Source organism: Terrapene carolina, unplaced genomic scaffold, assembly GCF_002925995.2.
Source record: "Terrapene carolina triunguis isolate 2854851 unplaced genomic scaffold, T_m_triunguis-2.0 Scaffold33356, whole genome shotgun sequence".
Classification (NCBI taxonomy): Eukaryota; Metazoa; Chordata; order Testudines; family Emydidae; genus Terrapene; species Terrapene triunguis.
The window spans coordinates 2,065,655-2,081,744 of NW_020697707.1; the positions used below are offsets into that span (position 1 = coordinate 2,065,655).

The following is a 16,090-nucleotide window of genomic DNA, read 5'->3' on the forward strand; positions in this document are numbered from 1 at the left end:
TTCAGATACTAGAGTTTTATTACGTAGGCCAGATCTACACTATAAACTGACATCGGTATAACTACGTCACTCGGGGGGGTGAAAAATCCACCTCCCCGAGCGACGCAGTTATGCTGACCTAACCCCCGTAGTGTAGACAGCGCTACGTTGATGAGAGAGCTTCTCCCGTCGATATAACTACCACCTCTCGCGGAGGTGGATTAACTACATCGAGGGAAGAAGCTCTTCTATCAGCATAGTAACCTCTTTGCTAAGTGGCACAGCTGCACCGCTGCAGCATTTTAAGTGTGGACCTGCCCGTAGTTAGGGCCTGACTTTCCAACCCTTCCTTCATGGGAGTAGTCTCATTTCATTAGGACTAGTTGCATAGGGCAAGATTGTACACATAAGGGGTTACAGGATTGGGCCCATACCAAGCAAAACCAAACACCCTTTTGGCTGTATAACCAATTTCAGCAGGAATATACCAAGTTCACAGTTTCTTTGGGCTGGTTTAAACATTTTATTCTGATAAAATCAATTCAGTGTAAATTATGGGCTTTCTTCCGTTTTTTCCAGAGATCAAACTACTGGAGAAATTTAACTTCTAAAGTGCATTCCACAGCTGTCTAAATGGGAGCTTTGAATGTGATTTCTACACACTCTATGTCACAGTATTTTAAATAGCTGATCAAAAGAACCTATAACAACCCAGTGAACTCTATCAGCATGTGTACCTTGCTTGTGGAGTAATTGCAGCTTAAACTCAACAGGGAAGAAAATGGGACCAGTCATAAGACTAACCCAGCGTTTGAAGTGAAACTGAGCACTGTGAATGTCTTGGCCCTCTTCGTCAATTCAGAAGTGCTACACTCTCCTACAGAGTTCCATCGTGGACCCTACAAAAGGAACAAGTTCTATCAAGCGGAGCACAAAGAATAAAGGAAACAAAAGCTTATGTTTTTTCATCTCTATTTATCTTTCACGTTCTGTGAGCCTTGCACTTTTCTGATCTGAAGAAGTCTAATTTTGCATTATTAATGGTAAAAATAAACTTAACAAAAAAAAAAAATCCCAAGAAACAAAGCACTAAAAGTGGGGCTATTTTTTTCTTCTGTGCTGCTGCTCCTTTAAGAAAATCAAAACAAGTGAGATCATAGAGGGGGTGTTGGAGAATAGAGAGGCAGGCAGACAGCTGCATGCATTACTCCAGCTCATATTGTTAGCATGAACACTGGCATGGTTTTGCACATAAGCTTTTGAGAACCAGGCTGAAGAACATGCAATTTTTTGCTCCTTTCTGCAATTTTATCTTGAGGATTATGCTCTGAGGGGGGTTGAAAGTAAACTAGTAATGAATCCCCCTTTTACTCTGGGGGGGTATTCATAGCTTACAGAGAAGCAGTGTGAGATAAGAGTATAACATTAATGTGTAAGACAGAGCATTGTGCTGTGTAATGCCTCCTACAAAGCTCCAGAAGAAATCCCAGTCGTTAACAGAACTGGAAATAAATGAGAAAACAAAGTAAGATGTAATACTTGAAAAGCCACAAGCAGCAGAGAGAAAACCCATGAAATAACAAAGAGTGACTGACTGGAAGATGCACCAGGTTCAAGATAAGTGATGTCCATGAATGATGTCCAGGTTTTTTTTTTAACCAATGTTACTTTTTTAAATATCACATTCATGATCATGTAATTTTTCATTATTCAAGCAACACAAGCATACTGGGCTCTGTAATACTGGGGTACAAACTGAATATTGATCTGGGGTGTCATCATTTTTTAAGCACATGGCACTCAGCAGAATAAAACAAAGAGACAGGCCCCTGCTTCCACGAGGCTGTAGTCTAATTCAGACAGGATTATATTACCAGTGAATTCTCAAATGAATGAGCTTTAATTTCTATTTCTTTCACTTATTACTTTGAAAAGTACCAGTCTCCCCCATAGAGGGTGAAATCCTGGCCCAACTGAGGTCAATGGCAGTAGTCACGTTGATTTCAAAGAGACCAGATTTCATGTAAAATATCTGGGACACTGTACGAAAAAAAAAATGAGTGGTGGGGAGAATTAAGCCCAAATGCAGCTAGTCAGCAAGTGCACAAGGAAAAAAGAGTGAAAGAAAAGGAGGCTAAGATGTACAAGTATACCAAATACAACCTTACACTTGGCTCTGGAGACAGCAGCCTAGGGATTCTGGCCAACATGGTAAGGGAGGCCCTAGATGGGACTCCAGAACCTAGAAGATCCCCCACCCCGATGCAGACCGAACCTCAGGACAATGAGCCAAGACAACCGAAGCTATCCCAGTTGCTTTGGACAGACAGGTGGAGAGACGTCCCTTAGGCAGATCTTAGGTCCATTAGGCGGGTTCAGGGAACTTTTCTGTTACCGCCGAGCTCCACTACAATCTTCCAAAAGTCTTGTCAAGTGGACACAAGCCCCAAAGGCCAACAAAATAGCCACACTCCGGAGTCTGAGCACCTCTGGCTACCCATGGCTGCTGGGACGGCTCCTGAGGCTGGCTGAACTGGTTCCAGGGCTAAACTTTGCTAGCCCTGGAATCTGGGAGCAAAGGTGACAGCTCTGTTGGACCCATGGTCTCGCCCATGCACAGAGTGTACGCCACCCTCCACGAAAAGCAATTATATTTCGGTGAGATTGTGTCTCAGGATGCAGTTTACATAGATGAACAATTAATGTGGTTAAATAAACCAGTAAGGGCCCTATTCTGTCCTTGGTTGGACTCAAGCATTAACCCCAAAGCAAGTATTACATGAACAAAGGCTGAATGTAGCCCTGGCAGGATTATTGCTTCAGCTACGCTGATGCCTGACAGGCCACGGACTGTTAGGGATTATAAGAGACCCAGTGGAGGGTCAAACTCCAACTTCCCCAGTGGCCTTTTCACTCCTGTTAGCGCTGCTGGGGAACAGCTCTGAACAGCGGCAGAGGCACAGGTATGAGCCTGTGGGGAGCGGGGAGAAAAGCCAGCACTGACTGGTTTGTGCAGTGGCGACTGTGAAGAGGTCACACCAGATAGGAGGAGGAAAGGGGAAGCTGGGGCTTTAGTTAAAAGAAAATGGGAAGTGTAGCTGGTTCAGTTCATTTCCCCAACCAGCTGCCAGCGGTTAGTGAAAGGCTTGCCCTGTCGCACAGTCGGGGGGCATTCTGAGGCGCCAGGAGCCCTTTGGACCCGCTTCACACCACCTCAGCTAATGGTACATCTACACAGGAGCTGGAAGGGGTCATTTTCAGCTTGGGGAGACATCTGGGTGCCAGCCGCCCGAGTACGTACCTGGGATCTCAGATGGGCTGGTACTCGGATGGCAAGCCTGAGTCACCATGGTAAGACTGCTATTTTTAGTGCACTAGCTAGAGCAGAACTGGCGCATATGTGTCTACTGGGGCTCCAAGCTGCAGTGTAGACGTACCCCAATAGCTCGTATTTCTGGGCACTCTGGGCCACGTCTACACTACAAGCGGCACAGCTGCAGTGCTGCAGCTACGCCCCCGTGGCCCAGACACTTACTAGCGTGACGGAAAGGGGTCTCCTGAGGATGTCAATTTAGCAGTGTCTACCCCGGGGCTTATGTCGACTTAACTCTGCCCCTCGGGGAGTGAATTTTTCACAGCCCCGAGTGACCTAGATAGGTGTAGACCAGGTCTGAGTAAAAATGAGATGAATGGGAGAAGAAACAGGGCTGCACTACAGAAAAGCCCAGCCAATGGAGGGGTTTGACTCAATGTGATTTTGGCGTAGCGTCTCTCCCCTCAGAAACGTTGTTAAGCACTAAGGGCCCGGATTCCCTCAGCACACGTTTTACATGCAATGCTTCTCTGCTCAGAGAAGGCCAGTCTTGATTAACAGTAACATTGTCAAAAGCAACTTTCAACAGGACTTTAAACTCCCAACCCACGTCGGTGCTTTTGAACATTTTCCCCTAAATGAAATGTATCATTTGGGGCCCAAAATGAGGAGAAATCGAAGTGGCAGATACCAACACAGACATCAGATACCAACCTCTTCCTCTCAGCTGTGCTGATGTGGCCAAAACGTTCTCTTCTGGCCAAAGTCACCAATGCGTTAGTAGCGTTTAACGTATTGCACCACGTGAGGCAGTGAAGGCAAAAAAATATATTTAGTCGGGTTCATACAGCTAAACAACAGCTATGTTACAGCGACATTGTACATCTCCCAAGAGCATTATGGGATACCTTGCAATAATTCTTCTGCAAGAGAAGAATAAATAATGGCTTTCATTAAAAATATCTTCTCCTGTATTAGGCATGTCAAGCCAGTTAATAGTGTTAGTGGTCCAGATTCAGGAAAAGGAGGAGTCTAAAGATATTCCAAAGAACAGGCATCCCACCTGGAGATTCTGGTCTTCTATTTTCCCCCCCACAAGTTTTTTAGCCAAAGACCCTGCAGTTTCACCCCAAGTCTCACTGCAGCATTGTTAATGTCTGCAACGCCCGTGTCAATAGCAAGATGAGCAGAGAGTGAACAGGCACGTGGGCCCTGCTGGTTTCTGTGTGGAGGTGACTGGATCGCCCGTGTCCCCGTGGCTGAGGTTCTACTGTAATGTAGCCATTAATGATGCGAATCCGGGGAGGTGGGTCAGTGGTACTGCAAGGCAAACAGAGAAGAATCTTGGTCAGCAGTTAGTCACAAGGGTCAATGATCACCACGGACCAGGAGTCAAATTGTCACAGAAATGCCCACAGGAGGGTCCACGGGCAACTTGTGGAGTTGCCTGCAGATCTTATGGGTTCCTGAATGAGGCCGTGAGTTTGGCCTCCCTGACCCCTGGATCCACAAAGAAAGGGAGCCCTTCACTCTCCCCACGCTGAACCTCTCTAGCCCCACTGACGGCTGTTACTCCTGTCCCTGAGCTGGGATCTACCTGATTAGACTCCCCTGCACTCACAGACGGGACAGTCAATCCCAGGGGAGCAGAGAGGTATTAGCAACATTCCCGAGCCCCTGCAGCCAGCCTTTCGGCTGATCAGCAACCATAGCAGATAAGCAAATCTCGCCTTGCCACAGAGAAGGCTTTGCCGACCAGCATTATTGCCGCACACGTGGCACCAATTTATAGGGTTGATGCATCTGCTTTCAACAGCTGAGCCTGAACCCCGTCCAGGTTCTCCCCGGTTTGCACGTGCATGTTAGCATGAACCAAGCCTCTCTGCAGCCTCCATATAAGTGATGCTCCACGTGAAAGGGCACCACTGGCAGGTGGAGAAAGCACATAGGCCATACATGGGACAGTGAGAGTGAGGAAAATCCAGGCATCTATTAGAAATGCTTCTCGGTCTAGAGACCGAGAAGCAAAGGTCCACATGAAAAGCCTGTCCCAAAGAAGAGTGTGAGCTGTGGGCACTGCTCTCTGGATAAGAGGTTGGAGCCAGATTTGACCCTGAGGCTATAGGTGGACACAGCTCAAATCCCCTGGCCCAGCATTGTTAGGTGGAAACTAAAATAAATTCCAGCAAGCACACCTGCCCAACAGTACAAGCGTATTCATTTCACTTGCACCAGCGAGCTCCAGCTGCTGTGCACTATTCCTGCTTTACGCTGGCCAAGTGCATTAAGCAAAAATGCTTGGGGAATTTGAAAGCAATTAGTCTGCTTTTTGAAAACACTTACCACTCCATATCCAAAAGCCCCCGCAGGTGGCTCCTACAGTAACTGGACAGAAGCCAGCTGGCAGTGCAACAAAGCAGACAGCAGATACATACAGGAGCACAGACGAGCAATTCAGGCCAAGCCCACTACAAGACTGTATGAAATCACTTGAGTTAGGCCTTTCATGTTTATGTGCTCACAGGAGTTAAGTTATGAATGGCCCAGACCCAAGCACAACAGATTTACCCACGGACAGAGATGGATATATAGGAGTAAGGGCTGTGACTTCCGAGATGGACTGAGTATTTATGTCTGAAGGGCTCCTGTGAATGACTGAATTTCATCAGTGACGTGAAACAGCGCCACTAGGTGGGGTAGTTAGCACAACAGAAGCATGCAAAGGGGTTTGTTTGCTCTTTTCGGGAACTGTCCATCACCCAGAGATAATGTAGGATATCTAGGGCGTAAAGTTAGTATTAATTTGCCACACATTCAAACACAGGGCAGAGACCCCTGCAATGGAAAGAATCGAACCTGAAGGGCAGTGATGGGCAGGTTAGTGAGAGTATGGTGCATATACAGTGGCGTCCTACAGTTCTCCCTAGCTGGAAGGCACCGGGCAGATAACCAAGAAGAAATAAACATCACTCCACTTGTTTTCCCCCAGTACAGAAGATGTTTGGGAGGCTCATCCTCTAGCCATTTACTCCCTCTGCTGCTAGGGTCACTACTAAAAATCAGACTTTGTTTCTGGTTCAAGTGATGCATTTCATGGGTGGAAAGAAAACTGCAAAGGAGCAAAAAACGAGATCTGGTCTCTGCCAGTCCCGAGGCCCTAAAGGCACATACACCTGGAGTCAGGAGGGTGTTGCTGACAGTAGCCACCAACAGAACTTTCTCCCTGGAGGTCTGACTAGCGCATTCCTGAAGTGGAAATTGGAGAAACAGCCCTTACCCCCGGTTATGCTCAACTGACACTTCCTCCCATCTTACCACAGCTGATCCTGCAAACACAGAGGAGTAGGCTTAGCACGAGTAGTTCCATTGCCTTCAGTAGGAATAGCGCATGCCTCAAGTTAAACGTGTGTGGGTGTATGAAGGGTCAGGGCCTACACTGGTAAAGGCTCTGCGTTATCCTTTAGGACTGTCTGCCGAAGGTCAAGCTAATACCAACTATAGCAATAAAAACCACCACCAACTATAACTAACATCAACTTTATTACCTGCAGTAAACGAAAATTAGAGCAACCTATGCAACCATATGTAATAAACAGTAGAATGATCATCTCTGCATTTAAACTCAGACAAGAACAGCCATTGCAGTTCTCCCCCAACCTGTCCCCATAATATATCACTCAGAGGGATGGAAAAGCCAGGATATATTGATGTAATGTATCAAGGCGGTGCAGGTGCTCTGAAGTGTTCTCTACCTTGAGGCTGATGAAAAATAATGATTATGAATAATGATGCAGGGAGTCCCACTGAACTGAATTGAGAAACTTGTTCAAAATTCGTAGGGGCCGATTCTCCATTGCCCTGCCCCTTCGGCAGTCATTTAAACAGCACACAGTGGAAGTGGAACGCTCCCAGTCCGAATGAGCACATTGCACAGGGGGAAATGTTGGCACAAGGTGATGGAGGATCAGAGCTGCATTTTATCAGATGGGAAGGAAATAAGTAAATCTACAGATGCACATTTAGCAGTGGGTCAGTGGCAGATGGAAGGTGCTTGAGGAACGACACACAGTTCAAAAGGCGGCTATGGCTCTTGTGGTTATATGTGTCCTAGGAGGGTCAGCTCTCTTGGTCGGGAAAACCACCTTAGTCGCCTCTTCCCCACCCCAACCCCACCTTATTTTTGATACTAACCCAATTATGCAGACAGAACCAATTGCATTGTTAATGGTGTGTTAGGGCACTAGAGACATGAACAGGTGCCTTTTTATTATTATTTAAATCTAAATGCATAAATAAGAATTGCAGGAGATAAGAGGCCGAATTCTGCTCTTTGGATTTGCCCCAGAGGAAGTGAGCAGAGTTTAAAACACAGGGTTTGTGGTATGTTAATGAGCCGCGATAAACAGCCAATCTTAATGTAGCGGAGTGCCCTCCCTCCCCCACCGGTTGGTACCTTTCTTCAATGCGAACCCAGAGGTCGTTAAACTGGCGCAGCCTTTGCTTCTTCTGTTGCTTCTTCTTCTTCTTCTTGTATTTCCTGTCCACTTTCTCCATCAGGTCGACACTCTCAGGCAGCAGCAGGTGGGGCAGAAGCTCCTCTTCCTCTTTCTGAGGATGCGGCGGGCGGTGCAGCTCCTGGGCGATCACATAGGGGGTGTACGCCGGTGAGGATGATGAGAAGGTTGACCAGGTTTTTTGATTCTTCCCGCTGGGAGGAAAGAAAACCAGAATGTTTGGAACGCCCTTGAGTGGAGGTCTTGGTCCAGCCCCATGGCAACCGAGATGCCATGCAGCCTCCTGATCCCCTACGTCAACAAGTATTTCCCCCTGGAAGTTCTGCTGGTTTAAATCTTATCATCTACCCATCCTCTGTTTCCCCCCCAAGTCACACGTCGGGTCAAGCAGAGTCTCTTCAGTTCAGAGGGCCTAAGGAAAGAGTGTCTCCGACACGGAGCAATGCACAGGCGGAGCTCAGGAGGAAAAGATCATTCAAGGATAACATAATGCACTTGGCTGATGACATTGCCAAAACACCGCTGCTGAGAGGCGCTGAGTGCCTGCTGAAGTCAGACTGGCAGATACTCACCGTTTCTCAGAATCAGGCCAAAAAATAAGAGATTCTAAGGCCAGAAGGGACCATGATGCTCATCTGGTCTGACCTCCTCCATAGCACAGCCCTGTTATTCCTGCATCCGGCCCAGCTTGAGGTGGAATGATCTGTTAGAAAGGCAGCCAGTCTGGGGGCAGGTCGGCACTTCAAACACTGCAGCGGCACAGCTGCACTGCTGTAGTGCTTAAGGGAAAACGCTCCTACGCCGATGGGAGAGTTTCTACCCTTGGCGTAGTTAATCCACCTCCTCGAGAGGAGGGAGCTCTGTCACCTATCGACACAGCGCTGTCTACACATTGGGTTAGGTTGGTATAACTGCATTGGTTTTAGATTTTTCACACCCCAAGCTATGTGGTCATACCGATATAGGTCCGTAGTGTAGACCTGGCCTAGGTTTAAAGGCTCCAAAGGATGGACAATTTACCACATCCCTTGGGGTAAGCTGAATTACCCTCACCATTCCAAATCTGCATCTTGTAAATAAGCGATCTAGCGACGAAAGGCTCTATATGTCATTAGCAATCCCTGGAGCCATGTAGGCCCTCAGAGATGGGACAAACAGAAGCAGAGAATGCATTTGAGATGGTCTATAACTGGCCTTTTAATGAAGAGTTTGATACAGCTTCTGATAGAATCTTAGTTACAGGGTTAAGCCACACTCACGGCCATGCTGCCGTTTCCACTGGGGAATCTAAACACCAGTTCTGAAGTATTCACTGGCAGCTAGAAAAGATGGTTCAGTGGTTAGGGCACAGGCTTGAGAGCTGAAAGACCAGCATGCAGTTCCCTGCTCTCCCGGTGACCTTGGCAAGTCACTTAGTCTCTCGTTGCTCTGCTCCCCATCTGTCAAAAGAGAGACCTGCCCTGCCCTACCTCGCAGGTGTGTGCTGATGAGAAATACATGGAAGCCTGTGAGATGTTCAGGCACTACAGTAAGGGGCCCCTATGGGATGGAGAGTTTTAATGGGAGATGTGGGTCAGGTCAGCCTGCCGCTTGGTGGCAGCAGATCCCATCGATTCAGGGGGGGATCTAGGCCAGCGCTAGAGGCTGGAGGCCCCTAGGATAGCAAAGCTGAAGCATGCTGCAGAGAGGAGACACTTGCAGGTAGGCCATGTGCTGGGGCAAGGAAGGTTCTTTCCCCCACAAGGCTGGCTCTGGGGAGCACAGGGACCACTCCCGCCTCTAAAAAGCAGTTATGGGCCTGCTGCTCTTCCTCTGAACCTGGCTGCCATAGGCGGTGGCTATAATAGGCCAGGGCAAGCTAAGCCTCCCCGGTGTACTGCAGCCGCTGGGCACTGGTTGTGCGGTCTGCACGGGAAGTTTTTGCTTATCATTATGCCCCATGCAGGTTCCGGGGCGGCTGAGGAGGCAGTATGTGCTACTCAGCTTCTCGGGTTCCTCCCTAGACTCAGGTTCTTCAAGAAAAGACAAGTTTTTCCCACAGGGCGGCTTGGGGTCTCAGGAGGGGAGGTGCGGCGTTGCTGGGGCGGCTTCGGCCGGCCCAGGGATCCTCTGGGCGGGGGGAGAGGGGTTGGGGTCCTCCAGCCACGAGGGGGCGAGGGTGACCTCAGGCAGAACAGGTGGGGCCGGGGGGCTCCACCCGCCACCCATGCTGGCGGTGAAGTAGGAGCTGGTGCAACCAGGGAAGAAATCTGCCTCATCTTCAAGCAGACACTATCTGCCTGGTGCCCCTTTTGGGGCACTGCAGCTCTGCACCATGCCTGATGCAGGGAAGTAGCTTTAAAGCTACAACCCAATCCTTGGTGTCTGTAAGAAAGGGTATTTTCCCTCAAGTGGAGCCCAAGCAAATTCCTCTTAAGCACCTGGACAATCTATCTTTTTAACGGCATTCCATTCAAAGCTGGAGCACAGCCTGAATACCTGAGTGATCTGGAGGTTAACTTATAGCATGAGGAAAAGCAGCAGACAGGCTGGAGACTGTCTTTGGCTGCAATTATTCAAGATAGTTTAAGTCCAAAGCAGACTGCAAAGAGTTACAAAACTGGGTGACTGGGCAAGGAAATGGCAGATGAAATTCAATATTTATAACCGCACAGTAATGCACATTGGAAAACACAATCCCAAGTATACATATACAATGATGGGGTCTACACTAGTTGTTACCACTCAAGAAAGAGATCTTGGCGTCATTGTGGATAGTTCTCTGAAAACATCCGCTCAATGTGCAGCGGCAGTCAAAAAAAGCGAACAGAACGTTGGGAACCATTAGGAAAGCGATAGATAATATGACAGATAATATAATGCCACTATATAAATCCATGATACGCCCACACCTTGAACACTGCATGCAGTTTTGGTTGCCTCATCTCAAAAAAGCTATATTGGAATTGGAAAAAGTAGAAGAAATAGCAACAAAAACGATTAGGGGTCTAGAACAGGAGGAGAGATTTAAAAGACTGGCACTGTTCCTCTTGGAAAAGAGACAACTGAAGGAGGATATGATAGAGATCAATAAAACCATGAATGGTGTGGAGAAAGTGACTAAGGAAATGTTATTTACCCCTTCACATAACACATGAATCAGAGGTCACCCAATGAAATTAACAGGCAGCAGGTTTAAAGCAAACATAAGAATGTACTTTGTCACACAATGCACAGTCAACCTGTGGAACTCATTGCCAGGGGATGCTGTGAAGGCCAAAACTGTAACTGGGTTCAAAAAAGAACTAGATAAGTTCATGGAGGATCAGTCCATCAATGGCTATTAGCCAGGACAGTCAGGAATGCAACCCCATGCTTTGGGTGTTCCTAAACCTCTGACTGCTAGAAGCTGCGACTAGAGGAGAAGGGATGGATCACTTAATAATTGCCCTGTTTTGTTCACTCCCTCTGAAACATCTGACAGTGGCCACTGTCAGAAGACAGGATACTGGGCTAGAAGGACCATTGGTCTGACCCACGATGGCTGTTCTTGTGTTCTTAAATATAAAAGGAAGAGAGTGAACAAAAAAATGTTGCTTTCACCAGCTGACCATTCCCTGGGAGTACAATGAGCATTTCCCTTCTCCTGCTGCAACGGCAGAGTCAGGCTCCCAGAGAGGAGATGGGCTGATTTCAGTGAGAGTTTGGAGTTTCCAGACTGGTCTGGTCACTGAACCTGAACTTTGTGATGGAATTTAAAGCAAGTTTCAATCAAACAGATCAAAGGCGAGAGGACGTGGAATGGAATGCGAGTCCCCGTTGCAAGGGGAGAACGAAATTAGGAGTGAATTTGCAATCAATTCCCGAAGAAAACTGAGAACTGAACTCTGAGCCAGGATGACTGAGAGGACAGAGGCAGTGCCAAGAAATGAGAAGGAGAAGGCCCTCTGAAGAAAGATCTCAGATAGAGACACTTAATACATGGCTGGGTTTGGAATGCAAACAGATCCTGAGCTATTCTTCCCTTTTCAAGCACTACAGTGCCCTGGTTCCCTCCACCCAGTCTTGCCTGCCCTTCTCTCAGCTTCTTATAGCATCACCGCTGGGTCCTGGGCATGCTACAAACTTGCTGAGCTCCTCCACATTTAATTCCCTCTTAAAGACCCACTGCTACTGTGCTGCCTACGTGGACCTGTTTTGTTGTCCTTCCCCCAACCTCTGTCATCCCATCTGTCCTGAAACTGTGAGCAAGGACCACCCCTTTGTGAGGGTTTGGAAAGCACCTAGCATTTCATGGGCACTGCCACAAACACATCACAGTGAGATTTCGGAATCCAATCCTTTGGTGAGTATAGGAGGCGCCTATTCAAATAGCACAGGGCACCTGTTCTATTCACTGTTCACACACATCATCCTCGTATTTTTAGAGTGACCCGGTTATTACAGGTGCAGATCTCAGGCCTTTGAATGGCAGCAGATCCCAGACCCAAAGGGACCCAGGGATAGTCAGAGGCCTGGAGACATGGCGCATCCCCCTCCCCTGGGGCCAGGTCGCCCCGGCAGAACTCTCCTTGAGCGCGGCAGCTGCAGAGGGGAGCGGGAGTCGCACTCATCACGGCTGTGATTGTATGATGAATATTTTATGAAATACATATTCAGCCTAAAATCAGGAATAACATTTAACAGCTCAAAATAGAGACACCGGGAGCTTAATTAAATTCAGGGCACTATATATATAACTGTCCTCAGTGCTCTCTGCTGTGGGGCTGGAGCAGTGTCTCTCTCCTCCTCGCCCTTTGCTAGGGCAGGAGCTCTGCCTCCCCCTCCATGCTCAAGCTCCTGCCCTTTCAACATCCTAGCCCCCACAGAGTGCCCCTCTCAGAGGTGCCCTTGCCGCAGCTGGCTCTGCCGGTTCCTCCCAGAGCTGTGAGCTCAACTCACTCGGTCTCCTGTCTGGTTCCCCATTCACAGAAAAGCGTGCGCATGCACACAGAGAGTGAGCATGCAAGTCAGGGCTATGGCCCCTGTATGTTCCCTTTGCACGACGGTGGCTCAAAGGGGACCTCAGGTTGACCTAAGAGGGAAGCTGAGGATGCTGCCACTACACAATATCACACCTCTGGAGGGCAGGCTGTTTATGTGCAGCTCTATTTATCCTCACCCTCCTCTCTCCCCCCCCCCCCTTACCTGACAGCCCTTCACTCTGCTCTGTTCCCTGTGCTGCAGATTGGCTTCCTTTCTGTTTCACTCCGAAGCGTTTGCTTCAGCCACTTGCTGTTCTTCCCCTCGTCTCTTATGTTTATCTTCCCATTTTACAATAATGTTACAAGTGACTTCAGGGCCAATGAACAGTGCCAGACTGATGCCAAGATACTTCCCCGACCTGCAGGGATAGGACATAAAGCTAAAGGGACATTTTACTTCCCATATTCATGCAGGTCTTTTACGGTGAGACAGCCTCCTAGGATAGCGGGCATGGGAATGTGCTTACATGTCCACTGGGGCTGGGCTGAGATCATATGTCATAGATTGCCATCATCTGGGAATGACTTTTGACCATTTACCGACCTACAGGCCTGTTAGTTTGACCTCAATTGTATGCAAGGACTCGGAACAAATTTTGAAAGAGAAAGTAGTTAAGGACGTAGAGGTTAATGATACTTGGGATAAAATACAACATACTTTTACAAAAGGTAGATTGTGCCAGCCCAATCTTTGAGAAGATAGCTGATTTTTTTAGGCAAAGGAAATGCAGTAGATCTAATCTACCTGGACTTTAGTAAGGCATTTGATACAGGTCCACATGGGAAATTATTAAATTGGAGAAGATGGGGATTAATAGAGAACTGAAAGGTGGATAAGGAATTGGTTGAAGGGGAGACTACAACGGGTCATGCTGAAAGGTGAACTGTCAGGCTGGAAGGAGATTATTGGTGGAGTTCCTCAGGGATTGGTCTTGGGACCAATCTTATTTAACATTTTCATTAAATGCCCTTGGCACAAAAAGTGGGAGTGTGCTTATAAAATCTGCAGATGACACAAAGTTCTGAGATATTGCCAATACGGAGGAGGACCGGAATACAGACGCTCCCCGACCTACGCAAGCGTTCTGTTACGGAACACCTTGCGTAACTCGAATTTTGCGTAAGTCAGAAACATATACCTGACCCTTATGCAAAACAACAACAAAATAAACCCCAAAACAAACCAAAAAACCCTCCTATTTCTAGCTTACAGAATTTTTTCTGTAAGTGTGGATTTGCGTAAATCGGGTTTGCATAACCCGGGGTGGGGTGGGAGGGGAGGCATCTGTATCATACAAGAAGCTATGGATGACCCTGTAAACTGGAGCAATAGAAATGGGATGAAATTTAATAGTGCACAGTGCAAGGTGCACATTTAGGGACTAACAACAAGAATTTTTGCTATAAGCTGGGGATGTATCAGTTGGAAGTGACAGAGCAGAGGAAAGACCTGACTGTATTGGTTGATCACAGGATGACTGAGCCGCCAATATGATGCAGCCATGAAAAAGGCTAATGCAATCCTAGGATGCATCAGGCAAGGTATTTCCAGTAGAGACAGGGAAGTATTAGTACCAGGATACAAGGCACTGGTGAGACCTCATCTGGAATAGTCTGTGAAGTTCTGGTCTTCCATGTTTAAAGAGAGATGAATTGCAACTGGAACAGGTGCAGAGAAAGGCTGCTAGGATGATCCGAGAAATGGAAAACCTACCTTATGAGAGGAGACTCAAAGAGCTTGGCTTGTTTAGCCTAACCAATAGAAGGCTGAAGGGAGATAGGATTGCTGTCTATAAATACATCAAAGGGAGAAATACCAGGGAGAAAGAGAAGTTATTTAAGTTAAGCACCAATGTGGACACAAGAACAAATGGAAATAAAATGTCCATCAACAAGTTTAGCCTTGAAATTAGACAAAGGTTTCTAACCATCAGAGGAGTGAAGTTCGGGAACAGCCTCCCAAAGGGGAGCAGTGGGGGGCAAAAAAACCCAAAAAACCACCCCACTGGCTTCAAGACTGAGCTTGATACCTTTATGGAGGGGACGGTATGATGAGACTGCCTACAATGGCATGTAGCCGATCTGCGACTGCTCGCAGCAAATATCTCCAATGGCTGGAGATGGGACACTAGATGGGGAGGGCTCTGAGTAACTACAGAGAATTCTTTCACAGGTGTCTGCCTGGTGGGACTTGCCCACTTGCTCAGAGTCTAAGGTCTATTTGGTGTCGGGAAGGAATTTCCCCCCAGCTCAAATTGGCAGAGACCCGGGGGGGTTTCACCTTCCTTTGCAGCATGTGGCACGGATCATTTGCAGGTTTAAACTAGTGTAAATAGTTGCTTCTCTGCAACTTGAAGTCTTTAAATCATGATGTGAGGACTTCAGTAACTAAGCCTGAGGTCTATTACAGGAGTGGTGGGTGAGGTTCTGTGGCCTGCAGCGTGCTGGAGGTCAGACTGACGGTCACTTCTGACCTTAAAGTCTATGAGTCTAAGCAGGTTCAAGCCAGTGACCGAGAGGTGAAAGCCTCTGTATCCCATTACCAGGCCTCTGAGCTATCCTGTCATGAGCCTCAAAATCATCCCAAGAGGGATTTTCCTTCCTTTGTTTTTCATTCTGTTCTAAACTCATTTCCCATCTTAAGCCTGCTTTGAAATAGTTCGAGATGACTATTCCGAACATTTTAACAGAGCCATTTATCTTCATTTTTTTCTCTGAATACAGGATTAATCTCTGTCTCCCTGATCACCTTCCTCGTTCAGCAGGTTTCAGCCACAGCCCCACCAATGGCTTCATTCTCAGCTCTCTCACTGTACATCATAAAATGCAGCAAGTTCTGATTTCAGGGGGAGGTTTTCGAAGGCACAAATGGCAGTTAATTAGGCACTGAACTTTCCCTGACTGTCAGTGGGAGTTAGGGGCCTGTTTCTTTGACACCCACCCTTGCCTCCTTCGATGTATAAAATACTATGGGCAAAACCCTGGCCCTGTTCCAAGCAAGGGGAGTTTTGCCACTGATTTCAATGGGGTCAAGATTTTACGCTGTGACTTTTCTTTAGCCTTTGTTTTTATTCCCATCTCGAGGCCACGTGAAGTGGGATTTAGGACGGCATGAGCTCTCTTTTTCTGGAGCGTAAGAAGTTGCCACAGCAGTTGTAAAGAATGATTGGCCAAAAGGCTCTCCTCAAACAGAAACCTCATTTTAAACCATGCACTTTTTCTTTGAAAAAAGAAGCGATTCAAGTATTAGATGCTGATTGGCTATTATGGATGAGCATAGA

General features: G+C 47.4%; 1 protein-coding gene across 1 annotated transcript in view; it reads right to left on the reverse strand.

The window, feature by feature from the left end:
• Positions 1-4,169: 4,169 nt before the first annotated feature.
• Positions 4,170-16,090, reverse strand: part of LOC112110886 (metalloprotease TIKI1-like) — a 106,836-nt gene continuing 94,915 nt past the window's right edge. Inside the window, exons 6-7 of the mRNA XM_026663349.2 lie at positions 7,746-8,000; positions 4,170-4,612 (exon numbers count right to left, since the gene is read on the reverse strand). Of these exons, the coding sequence (XP_026519134.1) occupies positions 4,429-4,612; positions 7,746-8,000 (439 nt within the window). The 3' untranslated portion in view covers positions 4,170-4,428. The remainder of the gene's footprint in view (positions 4,613-7,745; positions 8,001-16,090) is intronic.